The sequence below is a fragment of the Clytia hemisphaerica genome, unplaced genomic scaffold (assembly GCF_902728285.1).
Source record: "Clytia hemisphaerica strain Z4C2 unplaced genomic scaffold, Clytia hemisphaerica genome assembly, whole genome shotgun sequence".
Taxonomy (NCBI): Eukaryota; Metazoa; Cnidaria; class Hydrozoa; order Leptothecata; family Clytiidae; genus Clytia; species Clytia hemisphaerica.
Genome location: NW_027104076.1, coordinates 1,131,713 through 1,149,649, shown reverse-complemented (window position 1 = coordinate 1,149,649; position 17,937 = coordinate 1,131,713). Strand labels below are relative to the sequence as shown.

General features: G+C 35.1%; 2 protein-coding genes across 2 annotated transcripts in view; one reads left to right on the top strand and one right to left on the bottom strand.

The window, feature by feature from the left end:
- Positions 1 to 8,388: 8,388 nt before the first annotated feature.
- LOC136812617 (gelsolin-like protein 2) lies at positions 8,389 to 15,771 on the bottom strand. The gene is made up of 8 exons (XM_067069148.1): positions 15,533 to 15,771; positions 13,646 to 13,735; positions 12,831 to 12,920; positions 11,576 to 11,741; positions 10,785 to 10,975; positions 10,326 to 10,493; positions 9,567 to 9,735; positions 8,389 to 9,238 (listed from the first exon to the last, which is right to left on the bottom strand). The coding sequence occupies exons 1-8, from the start codon at positions 15,608 to 15,610 to the stop codon at positions 9,105 to 9,107; spliced, it is 1,086 nt and encodes a 361-aa protein (XP_066925249.1). The 5' UTR covers positions 15,611 to 15,771; the 3' UTR covers positions 8,389 to 9,104.
- A 235-nt stretch (positions 15,772 to 16,006) lies between these two features.
- LOC136812614 (uncharacterized) overlaps positions 16,007 to 17,937 on the top strand; it is a 29,897-nt gene continuing 27,966 nt past the window's right edge. The window contains exon 1 of the mRNA XM_067069146.1: positions 16,007 to 16,099. The gene's annotated coding sequence lies outside the window, so the exon portion shown is untranslated. The remainder of the gene's footprint in view (positions 16,100 to 17,937) is intronic.

Genomic DNA, 17,937 nt, shown 5'->3' with positions numbered 1-17,937 from the left:
ATAGGGGATTAACTTTGTCAAAGTTCATTCTGCACTTTGTCTCCCTTTTGTTTTATTTACTCCATCTGATCATGAAATTTAGTAAGTTCAGATGGAGGGCTCGAAAATCTCATTACACCACCCAGTGAACCAAGTTTCTAGCTTTGATATTCACTTTACTGTCTGAATAACCCTCTATCACAGCCCCGGTGAAACCATTTCTTACACTGGGGATAAAATTTCTATTGAAATCCCAACGGGTATATAAATTCTATTAGTCCAAGCTTGAAAAATCCATTGGTTTTGGAGTGCAATTTTTAAACATTCCATTTGAAATGGTGACGAAATTTTCAAGTTAGGCTGAGGTTCCAGGGGGTACTAGGGTTGCGAGCTGACAGCGGGGGTGCCGCCCGAATTTTGACCTTTGGACTCTTACCGGGACTAAAAAGGAGAAAACAAAGGAAAATTTGGGAATTTTAAGACCCTTAGCGGGACAAATTTGACCAATTTTGACCAATTTTGATCTTTCCGGGAGTAAAAATAGTTGAAAATTTCCTATTTCTCCGACCCTTAGTGGAACTGAAATTTGATTTTCTAATTTTTCCGACTCTTAGCGGAACTTCAAAAATCCAAAAAATGTACCCTTAAGGGCGGCACATACTGTACCCTTCATTTACCTAAGTACCCCCGAGTTTTTTTATTGCTAAATATCTTTGAATCTGTACTCAATAGAATACTTGAACTAATTTTGGATATATTTTAGGGGTATTTTGTGGAAACAATGGTTTTTGTCAAAATTGAATTATAAGAACTACATTCAAGATGACAACTTTCCTGTCAGTTTGAATGATAAATTTTGAAGGTACTGACTTGAAGGTACTTGAAGTTTTCACAGTATTATCTTTTTCATTGAATTCTAAAAATATTTATTTTTGAATTCTTTCAGCCCAGCCATTTTGTGCTTGTTTAAATTTCTTATTGTTGATCTTTCATTTACAATGACTTTATAATGCAAGTGTATTATCAAGGGCATATCATTAATGTCTAAAACGCACTGAGAAGTGCTACATTACTGATTTCTTGATCAACAAATAGTCATCAAATACGACAGATAGAACAACAGAATTTGCGGCTTTCTTATGGGTGCTTTTTCACTGCGCTAGATGGATAAGTGGTTCTCATCAACGGTCCTTTTCATAAATTTCTAAGGGTTGTAAAAAATATACAATGAAGATTCGTGCTTAACATCAGATTTTGATCGCTTCATATCAGCATTCCAGATTTAGGGTCGAAAATTGGTCATTAAACCTTTTGTTCTCCAAGAGAGGGGTTGACCTCTCTCGGCTTAATGACCAATTAAGCGAAAAAGGCAGCAGAATAAATTGGTTGCCATAAAAGTAGCGGAATGTGCAGTGGGATTCTTTTGTAAAAAATTGGTCATATGGGAAAAGTGTTTTCTTTCCCGATAGAGTTGAAGAGCAAACTTTCATATGTATTGATTTGATACAAAAGACGAGGAATCTTGTCACAGAAAATGTTCATTAGAAGGCTTTAATTCTAAATACCTTGATATGCGAGTTGATGATTTTTGATAAAATTTTCTTCAAATTCAAAGGGTTGTAAACGGTTTGACAACTGTTTTGGGAGTCAGTAATGCTTTCCAATCAATTTTCTTTGTTTCAGCTAATTGATTTTCGCCAGACAGTCTCAGTGAAAAACCACCCTATACTATGGTTATATAACAATTGAGATAATCTTGATACAAATAGAGACAACTTCCATCATTTAATCTTCCATATCTTCCCAACCATTAGTTTCGAGGATATAGTTTCATAATGTTGGTGTCTCGATGAGTCGTACCACTTCTATAGAAAGAAAGTTCTTCATTCACTGAATTTGCAATAATTATCAAAGTTTTTCTTTGTGTCATATTAATTATTAATTAAAATATCTTGATATCCCTTGTTTACTTTGTAGGAACTAATTACCGAAAGGTATATGGCTGTCTATCAAGAGTTATCAACTTGATTCTTATAAACAGATGCTTGTAAGAAAAATAAACATGTTCATATTATACCTATTAACCATCGGGTTAATAATTCTCAATAACCAACTTTTACCTATTGAATATCTGCTTAATATCATGCATTTTTAATGGAACTTTAATGAGCTCTTTTGTACATTGATGAAATCTTATTGGCTCATTTAAGTGATAGAAATTATCCATTCCTTCTGACATCGGTGTAAAATAATTTTTGGACTAAAAATGACCTGTAAACTTGGGGGAAACTTGGCAATCTTTTATAACCCCTTTATTTATAACTTTTCGGGCGAGCCGTGGAATTTCTTTTGATACATTTCATGAAAGAAATCAAAAGGTTTTAACGATCAATTCCCGACAAATTCAACTCCTGTTTTTCTTTATACCTCCATGGTAACAGGTAAATCAAGGAAACACATAACTGTTTCATTGATACCGAACAATCAGGGGTTATAATTGTACACGTTTTTTTATAAGAATATCCAAAACTTTTGAAGGCTTTGGATATTATTAACTTCCAAAGTTTTAAGCCTAAAATGTTCTTATTTTCGCCATTTTTTGTGTATTTTTCTAAAAAATAGGGCTTTTTAGAGTCCACAAAGCCTTAAATGTTCTTAAGTTGCTCTTAATATTTTGCCATCGACGCCTCATGTTCTTATATAGTTTGTTTTTATAAAAAACGTTTAATGCATACTACAACTTATACTTTGTTTATGACCACGCTCCAAATGTTTCATAAATATTCTGCGCCACAGACAGCAGGTCGATTTTCATCTGCATTGTACAACTATCATTTACAGTTATGACTGACTTGAAAACTGTGTCCTTTTTTAAGATATGGGTTTCGACTCAACTTTTTGTGAGTGTTTTGGGACAACCACGACCACCAGCACCACCGCCATCTACCGAGACACTGTTACGGGAATTAAACAATTTACTGGATAATGTTATCATATTCGAAGCTCAGCCAGATTCAGAACTTGATTATCAAGAAGCACATGACTTTTGTAAAGCTCGAAATGCTGTTTTGGGAAAAATCTTGAATGTTCAAGAAAACAAAATTGTCAGTAACTCATTGGCCTCTTTTGGGTAAGTACTTCTACTGAATTCCCTTTCATGTCAATTAAGGAACTCTTTACAGGTATAATTGGACCTTACGCTGAAAATTAACTTAAATAAAAGCGAATTTTAAAAAGTTACCCTGAGCCTTTACGAAAGATACAAGCCCCTCTTAGTGACAACCAGGCCTTAATTTAGGAATGATGATGATTTGCCATTTTCAGTGGTTATGGTGAGCTTATAATGGCTCTATTGTATCCTTCAAATGGGAGTTTAGTGTCGTTTTCCCAGGGGATGTGAGGAAGACTCTTTAGCCGTCCCCTGTTTTTTCCCACTATGATCTTTCTGTCGAACATTAAAAAATTGAGATTATTTCAGCTACAATCAGTTCCAAAATATTTTGCATAAAAGGGAAATTCCCCATGAAATCTTATAAGCACAAACGATTTTAGGTGCTCCAAATTAGGTTGCAATGGTAAAGTTTTAACGCTAGACTTAGGATCCCAGCATCCAAAAGTTGAAAAATGGTCCGATAGGCCTTGAAAAATAGCCTAGAAACCAATATATTACTCCCAGATCGATGAAATTAAGTTGAAGGCCCGAAATTGACATTCTCGCTCAAACTTCAATTTTCGAAAATGGTAAAATAGCCAAAAATTACCAATTATCCCGGGGGGGGGGCAGCTGGGCAAAAGGACCGACGGGTATGTGCGGGCACTAAGGGTGTCTTTTTCAAGGCACCTCAAATGCACTGTAAGGGTCGGAAAAACTAGAGATGCACTGTAAGGGTAGAAATTTCAGAAAATTCTTGAAAAATCTAGATATTTTGACCAAAAATGCTAGAATTTTGACCATTTTTTGCACGAAAGGGATCGAAAATTTGGGGGAAAATGCACTCTAAGGGTATGATTTTCACTGATTTTTGCTGCACTGTAAGGGTGCAATTTTAAAAGCCAATTTTTGGCCCGCACATACCGTCAGTCCGCAAACCCAGTGCCCCCCCCGGGCCAATTATTCATGGCACTGATTGTAGTTTCGTTTGAATCTCTAAAATTAGTGTCCACATGGTGATGAAATTTTAAAACAAGTCAAAAATAGAAGAAAGAAGTATTTTGGTACATCCACCAGCTCATACATTTCGGGGTACTTTCGTTTTCGAGAGATCTGACTATCTCAGCCTCATCCCGGGTGGTATTGAAATTTTGAGAGAATCTGCTCTTTAATTCTCTTCAAAAAATAAAAAAAAGAAGAAATTTATTCATAGTCATTTTTTCAAAATTTAGCTAATACTGAACATTTTGAATCCGATTAATCCAGTTACAGATCGCCGTGTTCTTATAAGGGACGATTTCGTTACATTGCTTGAAGCTCTTTCCTTTCTTTCCTTTTCTACCCAGGAAAAATGTTTCCAATAAAAATATCTAGTTAGTTAGAATATTTGATGATTTCATTTTACTTTCTCTTTTGCAGTACAATGTGGATAGGACTTTTGAACGATTTAGAAAACGCGAAATTTAAATGGAAAGACGGAAATAAATCGGCATATCGAAGATGGTGTTCTGGCCAACAGCCAACAAACATGGCAGGATGTGTCGTGTTTAGAATGGATAATTTAGTGAATGGTCAAGGGTGTTTTGATGTTGTTTCATGTGATATGAAATTCTTTTTTTATTGTGAACGAAGATCGAATGATGCTGATAACTTCAATTCACTCACTCAAATTTTACAGGGAAGATTGGAGGAAATTTCTCAACGTTGCAAATCGTGCCGTGCAGCTGATTAATCTATCATGATTTTGATCATGAATTCGACAATATCTTGTGACAATTTTATTTCTTGGAACTACTTATATTTATTAATAATTATATGGCTGATTACATTTAGCTTAGAAATGTAAGGGAGGAGCGATAGCCCTGCTGTCTGGGGGGGTACTACCCTTGTCGACCGATGGGGGTGCTCCGCTGAGGTTCGAAAATTGGACCCTACGTGGGACTCGAAATTTGCGAAAAAAGTGACCCTGAATGGGACTGAAATTCCAAAATTTTCTCAAACTTTCTACTTTTTCCCCAAATATTCCAAAAAAGGCACCCTACGAGGGACTGATTTTTCTATTTTGGTGTTTTTGCGACCCTACCTGGGACTCGTGGAGGTTAGAAAAGGTACCCTTACCAGCGAAGCATCCCCGTAACCCATCTTGCCCTAGTACCCCACCATCCCCGGGCCCTGCTGTAATCACCCCTCGAAGTGTGAAAAACAAGAAGAAATTTAAGCCAGGCCGCTACTGACCTCCAAGTGTAATTGAAGTGAGTTTCTTTCGAATGACATCATCCCAAATATATACCAGTAATTATTAAACTATTAATTATGGCAAAGTTTAATTGAATCGAAATAATAGACAGACTTATTATTCTCTATCACTGATTCTTTTTAAAAAGCATCGATGACATTGTTTAGTTGTGTTTTCAACGACGGGAATAAAAATATCAACTTTGAACTTCATCCAAGATCTTGGATGGTCGTCATGGTTAATTTTGTTTTCGTTGATTGCACGCTGAATAGAATCTCGATTCGTCGGCACAGCGTCGATATATGAATTCGACCTGTGCTTTTCACGGTATACCTAGTCAACATACAAAACTACAAATATAAATAAAGAGCAATATTATCGATTACATGGGTGACAGGAAACATGTAAAACATGTGTTATTTATAATGACAAAACCCTGTTGACAAATGAAATAAACACTGAGTTGTAAAGGAAAAGATTACAAGTTAGAGCTTTGTTTCTTTCTAGTAAGACGGTAGTGGTTTACATTTAGAAAAATGGTGCTAAGCTCTCTAGTAATATGATGTTAGCCCAGTACTTTAAAAAGGATTAAAATATAATATTGATATCTAGTTTTGTTAGCAATTCCAAAACAGCTGTGTGACAGAGATATCGCTAAATGCTCAGACTGCGACAAGCAATTTTCCTATTCGCAATTCAATGATTAGGAGTCAGGTCATTACCAGTAAGAGTTGAGGATGGAGCTAGGAAGACAAAGTATAAACCAGACGCTTTCTTAGGGACACTGGTAACCAGTGCCAAACATCCTTAGGGACATTTATAAGTAGGGTGGGGGACTTATTTTGAAGGTTTTACAACATTTTTAATTTCTGTCAATGGCAAGCATAACGAGATTTGCTCCTTACACCCCTTTCTCAAATACCCGGTGGGACCCCCTCCCACTGGAAAAATTAGTCAAAATATTCTCCCCAGTGGAAAATTTTACTCTAAGTTTTGTCCCTGTTAAAAATAATCAAAAAAGCAGATCCTCACTACAAAGATTTGCGCTATAGTTTCCAACCCTACTGGATTTCTGACTTGAAAACAATCGAATTTAAATCCATTAATCTATCAGCTATTAAAAAACATGGAAATACCAATCCCCATCCAGTTTCAGTCCGTTATTTCCACGTTGACTGAAATCCTACCGGGTCCTCAATTTGCTGTTGGAATGAGGAATGTTTATTCATATGAGCTCATTTTTGTAACACACTTTTTTTATAAGAATATACTTTATAAGAATGGGCTATTCCAGAAATAGTCTGTACCCCCTATGTCGAGGAGGTGTGACGTCCAGGGTGGTCTGCAAAATAAAAAATCCAGGGGTTTGGCTTTTTCGAGTGTAAAAATCCAGGGTGGTCAGTAAAACAAGGTCAAAAATCCAGGGTGGTTATAAAAAAATCAGAAAAAAAATCCAAGGAGGTCCTGAAAAATCGAAAGAAAAAGTCCAGGGGGTCACCTTTCCCAAAAAGGACCTCCTCAACATAGGAAGTACAATCTTTTTCTGGAGTAGATTAATATTTATCCATTATGAAAATGGTCAAAAAAATTAGGAATAATTAATGCTAAGAATATCACCATCGTGGAATTTTGCGACTCAAGCTAAGAATGCCATTTTTTAGAGCATTTTCAATTATAATAAATTGTTAATTACCCCCGAGTAAGGTTCACTCCTTTCAAAAAATGCCATTTCATGCTTGAGACGTATGTACTAAATGTTAAATCTAGTCTGAATTAGGATCCTAACTTAAGAACACCGTAAGATTATTTTAGGATGATTTTCCCAAAAAAGTTAAAAATATCAATGATATGAAATGGATTTACACTATTTTTTTATAAAAAAAGCGTGTAATCATAGTTTTTTCTATTTCTATTTAGTTGAGTTACAGTACGCTTTGAGACCCATTTTCGAAACTATAGCTGTTTTCAACATCAGCCCCGTCAGCATCTTTGACAGACGACCGTACTTACCTAGTACAATCCCTTTGGGCGTAGAAACTTTCGCGAGCAGAAACTTTTGCGATTTTTGCGATTCTTGGCCCTTTTCACGAAAAGTAAATGTCTTTAAAAATTTCAGGAAGGGCCATTCGCGAAAGTTTATGCTCGCGAAATATTCTTGACAAAATAGAAAATCTGTAAAACTTCAAACTTTGAATAAAATGTAACTTTTATGACACTTTTTAGCCTGCTAAAAGACAATAAATCAAAGGACAAATGTTTCAAGCCAATCCAATAAGTATTTGTCCCTCTAAGCCATTTTTTCATGTGAAAATTCTCAATTTTACGTCTTGATTCGCGAAAAATATTTCTCCGTTAAATTCGCGAAAGTAAATGTTGTGAATTTCGCGATTTTTCGTCCTCGCGAAAGTTTCTGCTCGCAAAAGTAGTTCCCTTAACAATCCAAAAGCGCCAAAGTCGCATAAAAGGGGCTCTACCACAGCAATACCTACCTAAATTTTGGTGCTTTTGGATTGTTAGAGGAACTATTGGATTGTTATAGGTAAGTATGGTACTTAATAGATAGATAGATAGATAGAGTCGATATTTTATACATGGATAGCCCCAGTAATCTAGGACTTTCAGACAGTCTTTCGATTGTTTTCAAGGGGTCCATGGACAGCCGGCTCGGCTATTTATGAACTGAACGGCACATTGGAAGCAGCGGGGATTCAAACCGCAGACCCCCGGTTTGAGACGCTGACGCCTTTGACCACCGCTCCTCGACCTAATTACCCTCCCATGGTATGAGATGGCCCGGGCGAAGGTTCATTCGCTTGCAATGTGAGCAGCTGCGAGTGGGAATCGAACCTCAATCATCTGTGCTTGCAGCATGACGACTAAACCACAAAAATTCAAAGTCGAAATTCCTCTTTCACTAAAGATTTTGTTTTAACGAAAGTTTTTGAATTTTTTTTACAGTGATTAGTACTGGGACGAGAATGCTGTCAGGGTGAACAATTGTGAGTTAAGAACAGCAACCATCTTCAAAAGGCTTTCAGGAAGCGAGTTTTCTTTGGTTAAAGTAGTGTGCAACGTTATAAAAAAAATAATTCATAATAAAAAAAAGGTACAAAAGTTATTAAAGAGCAATGCATTATAAAAATTACAAAAAAATATACTAACTGCATTTATAAAAGTATTTTTATACAAAAAGAAATTTTTTAACGTAACGTAAGTAAACAGTAAAATTCTTAAAAGAATAACTTTAAAGGGATTAAAATAAGATAAAGCAAAAAAAATATTCTTAAATATCTTAAAATATTATAACTAAAGCATTCTGTACAACTAGATAACAATGACAAAAAGGACAGGTCTCAAGAGTGCATTACTTTTGAGAGTTTAAGGTTCGATTGCTTAGCTTACAATGTTAGATACTTATTTGAAAAAGCCTTGATACTAATACCTCCCTACCAAGTCTTATCGAAAAAATATTTTACAACCAAAAAATTTATTTCCAAGGTATATCAGCAAATTATTATCTCTCCTATTTATCAATAAAAGTTCCATTCATTCAGTTTATAAATTCCCTTTAAGCAGTCTCCATCTATAATTCAACTCTTTATAATATTTTCATCCATTCATTTTGATCAAATTATTCCATTAGTTTATTCTATCTATGGGTATATGAGCCAGTTTTGTTAGACTTCATATCGTTTTCTTGAAGCAAGTTCTTTCTACTATAAACTTTTTTCCACCAATTTAAAAGACTTCATGGAATTCTTTGGTTTCTTTACCAGCAGGAATGACAGTAATTGGGACGAATGGATTAGTCAACTCACTGGCATATTTGTGAGCGTAAGCCATCGCATTCTTTCGCTCATCCACTGATGCAGCTGCGAGGAAAGAAAGAAACAGAAAATAAAATAAACAAGAGAAATGGAATACAGTCATCTAGCCTCGCTTCGATTCATTCGTGCAGCGGCATTCGTTGATGAAATATTTATTGAATTGAAAGAAGTCATTGCATTGACTTTAGACAGTCGACTTTCTGCCGACTTTCGTCAGAAACGAGAGAAGGAAAGGCAGAAAGTCGACCGTCTAAACTAAATCTTTAATTATATTACGATCAGGGGAATCTAGTCTCGAAAATAAGAAAGTCAATAGCGATAAGGGTTTTAACAGCAGCAAGCCGGTTGGAATTTTGATTAAAGTATATCTTACCGCCTCCAATCCACACCCAGATAGATCTTGGTGCACTACAAATGATGACGTCATTGTTGTCTAATTTGCTTTTATCAAGACCAGTGGAAATTTCTTTCATGCTTGTTCTGTGACCACTGCTATCGGTAACTCTCAACATGGCTGGCGAATTCTCTGGTTGCTCTCCTTTCTGTTTTTCGGGAAATATATATGAAAGATATAAGAAACAAAATACAGAAGATTGTGTAATAATCACGTGACATGAACTTCAAAACGTTTAAGTATGAAATAAACTTTAGGTGTACAAACTTTCGCGAGGTCGAAAAACCGCGAAGTCTACGACATTGATTTTTTTTTTTTTTAATTTTCGCGAGCATAAACTTTCGCGAATTAGGTATATTTTAAGTAGAAAATTCGAGTTTTCAGTGCATAAAACAAGTGTTTTGATCGTTTAACTGTACTCAAAAAACAATTTAAGGACCTTAGCATAAATTGTACACTAAATTTAATCCTTGTTATCATCAAAGAGCAAAATTTAAGTAAATTTTCTTTTCAGATATTTTTTGGGAGTATAAGCTTTCTCGAATCACCCTCTCGAGAATTTCCAAATGACATTTACTTTCGCGAATAGGGATATAATTCGCAAAAATTTCGAAAGTTTCCACTCGCCTAAAGTAAAACTGACTTGAAATGATAGAGTCATTGAAATAGTTTATAAATATCGTGGACCCAACAATAACACGAAGAGGGCAGTCAGTTTAAATAAAAAGGTATATTAACCTCTTTGCTTTGACCCTCAGGTAATTTCTTGTACATGGGATGTTTCTGTGAGATAGACTTTTCTTCCAAGATGTCTAGACGTGGCTTTCCCATACGTTCAGATCTCAACTGTTGAACGTATTGTGTGGCACGGAATTTTTCATCTTTATTGGCCGTCTCACCATTGAACTGTTCAAAAGAGAAAGTTATTATTATTTGTCCTTTTTCAATCCAAAGGGAGTGAACTATACCTTATCACCCTTTTTTAAACCAGCCCAGTGGTATGTTCTTATTTTTACTATTTTGTGAGTATTTTTATCCATTTTCCTAAGAAAAGAAGTGTTTTAGGGGCTGCAAAGCCTTAAAACGTTCTTAACTTGTTATTAATATTTTGGGCATCGAAGCCTTATGGTCTTATATAAATTCTTATAAAAAAACGTGTATTAGATTTATTAAGTAAGATTACAGTTAACTACTGACCTGAAAGATCCTGAGTCCCAAATCTACAATAAATACATCTTCACTATTGAGGTTTCCTTTTTTGAATCCGATTTCATTGACGGCGATTTGTTTCTTTTCACCAACAACATGATAAAGGCGATGTTTGTACGAGTCTGGTGTAACTCTTGTGAATCCGGAATCATATCCTCCTTTCATGATTGTGAAAAAGTCTACAAGAGAAAGAAATTTCTCATTTACTTTTCCAAATATTGTTTGTTATTTTCGAATTTCCAGTATAAAATCTCATTGTAGTCAAAAGGTTGACATGATTTATTAAAGATTACCAAAATAACGTTTAAAAAAATCACATTCAAAAGCATATTCTTGAAATGAAGGCTTGCCTCCTTTGTTGTGTCACTCGAATTCAACCTTGACACAAGCCTTGACTTCAACATAAAATGTTTGAAAAAACTTTTTAGAAACCTTTGAATGGTGTAAAGGGGAGTTCCTTTGCTAGTATAGTAGGGTGATGCATATGCTTACCACTTATATATCCCTGGACAAAGCTATATCCGCCATCTTTGATCGAACTTTTTTTTGAATTTGTACCGGTAAAGAAGCCATTGGATTGCAGTGTTAAAAATTAATGTCTAACGGTGATACATCAAAAGTTTTCGAAGGAAAGTAGATTTAGTGCTCTCGATGCATTTACACCGCTATTGAGTAGTGCCGCCATTAGGGTACCACTTTTCTAAAATTCCGATCAAATATTTTGCTTGGCTGGGATTGAGAAACTTTGTCCAGGGTATATAAAGGTCAGTGATGCTTACCGAAATATGATTTGAATAATTCTGATTCGTTAGCTTGGACTTCTCTGTGTTGGATAGCTTTATCATCAAGGAAAGTATCTAACTCAACAGTTTTGTATGCAGCTGTTCCATATTCATCTGCTGTTGAGTATTTTCCAATCCAGAAATGTACATCGTAAAGTAAAACCTGGAAAGACATTTTCAAACGTAGTGTTCATTGACATGCTAGCCAATAATACACCTATTATATATATCTTACGCTTGTAAACTCGAATTGCCGATTCTCACTACAGTTGTATTGTACAAAAGTGAAAAGCGAAGACTTAAAGGGACATAAAGTAGTAAAATGTAAACATTGCGCGAACCACGTGTCATTTTCGTCAGTACTTTAATGTCCCTTTAAACTTATGTAATGAGAATATTATGCATATAATCCAAATAAAAAGGAATTATAATCATCTCCCCAATGTAATAATGAAGATGATAATGTAATTCATTCATTTACTTTTCCTCCAGAAATAGGACTACGATTTGAACTTATTTTTGGATTTTAGATTTCAAATAGCTAAAATAAAATGAGCTTTTAAAGACTTTTTATTCCAAATGTAAGCTCAATCTGGATAGCTTTAATTTTTTGGGGTAAAATTATGAGTACTGTACATTAAAATTCTCAGAATTTTGTATTCATTTTTTTTTACGAGTAGACAATATCAGATTATGGCATAGTATAAGTACTTAAATTACAAAATTCCAAACAAGCTGAGACTTTGTTGATAACTTGCTATATATTAAGGATGCTGATTTTCCCATTGATTCACAAATGGTATAGAGCTTCAGAGGATTTTTTGGAAATTCTGGCTATAACCTACTGTTTATTTACCCACAAAGGTTTTGGTAATTGCATAGCACAGATATCAAAATTCTTATTAAAAAAATTTGTGAATTGTGGTGATACATGAAATTACCCGCCCCTTTTTCGACTCTAAAAAGCATCCTTTTCAGCTCAAGTTTTTTTCCATCTTTATATTAACTGAGATTTCTTTCAGGGAGTTCTCCATCAAATTACAGAATATATGTCAAATTTCGGCTGGTTGGACCTTTTTTTCAGTTATTTTTTGAGAAATTTCGGCTAGTTCTACTGAACTACCTATTAACTCATTTTATAATCAAACCACTCTCACTTTTAACGCTGTACAGTAGTAAATATGCATGATTGAAATAGCATGAGATTTTTTAAATATTGGGATTGTAGTAATAAAAGATCTTTGTGACTTACATCACTCTCTTCCTCTTTGTATGTTCTCAGAACAATATAAGAATCTCCACTGAAAAATTTACCATATTCTTCTTGAGGGATTTTCTCAACCTGAAAATAAGATCAGATAAAATTGATTAAAAGATTTAAAGCTCTGTAGCAACGCAATTACATCTTTGTTAATCATGACAATAGCTAGAGGTATCTCTTAAGCTAATCAATTCATTAAACACAACAGCTGTTTGATAGGACAATACTTAATAATAGTGATATAAGTGTTCAATTGCCATTTAATTATCGACTTGATTTAGTCTATTAACAACATTTGATAATGGATGCTAAATCTAATTAAAGTGAAAATGATACGAGACATTTGTTACTCTCTTTTTTTAGGGAGGCATAATTTTTGTAAAACTATGATTATACCTTATACCCTTTTGTTATAATAAAAACCAAAAAGATCTTTCCAACAGAGAGATTAAAAAGACATGAACAAGATATCATAGAATGTAATGATTATCTCAAAACCTAGAAAATGAGACAGTGTGCATGTGTTCATTACAATAAGCTTTCTCTGCATCAAATATGACATATAAGACCATATAAGGTGATTTAGTAGTTGTCTTTTTAATTCATACACTGTGACTTGTCTTGACAACCCATTGATATGGGTATTAATAAAAGACATTTAGAACATTAAGAAATAGGATTAATATCACAAAGAAGGCTCACATTTTTTCTTTCATCTTTTAATTAACTTTTTTTACCTAACTGCATCTAATATGTTATCACAATGTATACATTTCCCCTAATAAAAAGATATAATGAAATCTTACTTTGAATTTGTTTATCCTCCAGATCCTAATTCCAACTTTTTGTCCTATTCCTTTCCATGCAGGTTCTGTTGTAGCTGATTCTTTTTTCACCTGAGATAGAGAGAAATCATAAAAGTTATTCAGTTTAATCTATTTAACTTATAAAGAGCCTCTGAAACCCTTGCATTGGTGTTGTTTAAGTTTGAAAAATTAAACCTGTTTGTTGCATACTAAATTTAGAGTTACAGTTGCAAGCATCTCTTGAAATTTGGTTATTTCGGAAACTTTCAAGAGATTTTCAGGGGAACAAAGAGGGAAGAGTTATCCTAGAAATTGTGCAGATTCAAAACCAATTATGAATGAAATTTTTCTTTTAATTTGAATTAAAATCTTTGCACACATACTATTCAAGAAAAGATCTGTTTTGCCTGAGTTTGTCATGAAAAAAAGTATTTTAATATATTGAGTGAATAATTTTTATGTCTTTTATATGATTCTAGTGTAAATGTCAAAAGATCTATTTGCAAAATGATTTCTTGTATACATAAACCTGGCTTTGGCAGTATTTTCAATCCAAATTTATATTACGGGGTATATACCGTGAAGTAGGGTAACTTGCATCAGTGGAGGCTAACATGCATATCCCTCAAATGAATGACCTATCAACTCCGCTCGCAGCTCTACTCTACCATTTTTGTTTTGATTTAACTTTGTATTTTAATGACCAGCCAGGTCATTCATTTGGGGGCTATGCATGTTAGCCTCCACTGATGCAAGTTACCCTATTTCAGGGTATAATAATATACACTGTAAGTTGGTCTAAGATTAACATACCCTATCTAATTCTGTCAGCCTTCTTTGGGAATAGTAGGAATGTTGGGAAGTCTGATTGAAACTATATTTCTTTGCTTTAGCAGCCAGAGAGGAAAATATCATTTCTTTTATTCTCATCTCTAAAGAAGGGGTGACAGAATTAGATGAGGGATGTCAACACCAAACCAACTTATCGTGATTTCACAGTTTTACTTTATTTATGCTGTCATCTTCAATCCTTTTAATTCATGATTTTCAAGATCATAAAACAAACAAACACAATTTTTTAACACAATACAGAAACATGTTTAACCAAAATACTGTAGATAACTTTGAACACAACAAGTGTCATCATCCAAAAAGGTCACATTTCACATGGTGAAATGGCTGTCAAATGACAACACAAATTGCTGAAGGTCTTTTCACGATGTATGCACTGTTGAGAATTTTATAGTTTTACCTAATTTTAAGATGCAAAAGTCTTACAATATTTACAAAAAATAAATTTTTTAGCTAATTCAAAAACAAATCTGTTGCTTGACATATTGTTAGCCTTCCCAAGGGCAAGGCAGAGACGTTTGGCAAGTCACAGTATTTTTCTGACATCAATTTTGTTTGTAATTTTACAGCAAAAATTATTATTAGATTGAAATGTGTTCTTTTCATAGCCAAAAGATTGGCAAAAAAAGCAAACTTGATTGAGATTATAACACAGATAAGTTTTTAACTGTTCCGTCTGAAGGACATGTAAAAGGTTTTATTGCAATAAAAAGGAAAACCACCACATTGTACTATTTTTTCTCAAAATCTTTGTCAACTTTAGTAGATAGACCGACAGACTGAAAAGCTAAACAACACAAATTTCACTTTTAGAGATTTATGTTTTGGAAGTGTGGAGGTCAGATTTGGGTTGAAGGGTCAAGTTACAAATTATAGAACAATGTTTATATATCAATATCATATACAAACACAACTTTTTGACACAATAAACAAACATGTTTCACCGGAGTAGTAGATAACTTTAAACACGAAAATTATAATCATCTAAAAAGTTCGCAGGTGTTAATTTAAAGACAGGTAGAGGAAAAAATGTACCTTTTTGTCGGCATCTGACCCAAATAAACCAACATTACTGTCTTTCCATGTAAATTTTTCTTTGCCCTCACCACCCATAATTGTATGTTATATGTATGAATAAATGAAATGTAGTGAATGAATGAATGAAAATGAAGGCTTGTAAACAGATGGTCTTCTTAGCGCTTGAATCTTTAAAACCTCCTCGACAAATTTGTTGGCTGAGTTCTGTGCAGAAAAACTTTCTGCTGCGAGCTTCCAATTGTTTTGATTCTGAAAATAGGATATTGACTACACCAAGTGCGGCAATTACAAAAAAGCTATTAAGCAAGACAGTGGTATTATCGACAACAAAAGAATAATTTGTGGGAGTTGTCGAAAAACAAAAAGGGCAATCAGAAACACTTTACACCCATGGCGCCCGCCCGTTACCGAACTAAAAACTATAAGATGAAACAACGCAGGAAGAAAATGCTCAAAAAAAATTCAAAACACCTCGTCGAGCTGCAAACTCAAACAGGCAAAACACAGCAAAACTGCAAAACACTCAAAGTGATAAGTGATAGAAGAAACTTCCAAGCTGTCAGTGTAAGTCTTTCTGCTTTTTAAGTTTATAATGAAGTAATAAAACTCCTGAGATAGTTTTCCATGCACATGCGCTTGCAGCAGCATGATGGCATCCATGCAGCCATGCATGCCATTGGCATTGCCATCATTAGGGATAGGATTCCTTTTAATTTTTCATGGTTTCATCCATGTTTTCCAGTTTAAACAGCAAATTACCGTAAATATTGACATCCCTCGTCTAATTCTGACACCCTTCTTTCAGTGTAGACCTAACTCTTCACACAAAAATTACGGGAAACGCATGTTTGGACTTTTTGTACCCTATGCCGCCAGACGTAATTAATCGAACCAATCGAATGGTATTTTTAATCCAACTTTGTCGAACTTAATCGAACTTTGTTGGTCGATTAATGTTCGACTAAGTTCGGTTGTCGAACTGTAATCGAATACTCGAACTCTTTTTAAAGATACTTCGACAGTTCGATTAGTTCGATTACATTAATCGAGAGTTCGATTACATTAGTCGAACTTAATCGAACTTTGTCAAGTTTCATTGAACAAAAATTTGAGAAAACCCGAGCAACTGAAGGCCGCTCCACTTGCACGTAATTCGATCGCACTTTTTGCCGCCACTTTGAGGAACTTTGAAGCACCCCCGCTGGTCATAGTGGGCAACACCCCTCCAACCCCCACATAAAAAAAGTCACCCCCACCTGGATAGGCTTACCCCCACCTGAAAATTGAAGACTACTCAACCCCCACCTTCTTGGGCAACCCCCACCTGATTTAAAAAAATCTTTAAACCCCCATCTGAAAAATTCAATTTCATCTGTTTCTCAAATTTTAAAAGTTTTCATTGCAAAATTGATTGCACTGAGCAACAATTGAAAGATGAATTGAAAAAGTCGTTTGGAGTGTTGGGAAGCATCTGGCTTGTTGAGGTCAACGCTGCCAAATTCAAGAAAGAGCAGCCAAGTCAATTGCGAGCAATTAAATCCTTTTTGGATCAGCATATTTTAGAGTTCCAAAACTCTTCTAAATTTTTGCAAGTTATGTTGTGCACTGCAGCCAATACCTCTCCAGTGGAAAGAGGATATACCATCCTACAAATGATTTGCGCCAAACAACGCAATAGAATTTTGCCTTCAAATTTGGAGATTTTGTTCCTTTTAGGAACGCTCAAAATTCCAGTCAAGTCCCCTGATGACTATGAACTGGAAAGGAGGAGATTGGAGGATAAGAAATAAACTTTTTTTTTCTTGCAAGCCTGTATATATAGTTTTTTCAAAGTTTTTCTTTTTTTGTTCAACTGAAAGATACACTCAAAACTACACAACCCCCACCTGAAAATTTCCACCCCACCTGTATAGGGTTACCACCACCTGTATAGGGTTACCCCCACCTGAATTTTTTCATCAACTCAACCGAACCCCCACCTGATTCCTGGGGGGGTGCCCACTATGCTGGTGCAGGCATGTACCCTCACATCCCCCTGACCAGTGGGCACCAATCAAACTCCCCGGAACCCCGACCGGGACCCTCAGGGGCCGTCCACGGTGGTACCCAAATGAGGTCATTCTTCCCAATTTTGACCAATTTTTGCCAATTTTCCAATTTTTGCCGGCTTTTGACGACGCTTTGAGGAACTTTAAAGCACCTCCACCGGTGCAGGCAAACTCCCCGGAACCCCAGCCGGGACCTCCAGGGGCCATCCACGGTGGTACCCAAAGGTACCATTATAATACAGGGTTTGATTTCCCTTAAAAGATACAGGATTTAATTTTCCTTGAAAATACTGGGTTTGATTTTCCTTGTGAGAAATGGGGATTGACTTTCCTTGAAAAATGTGGGTATTGATT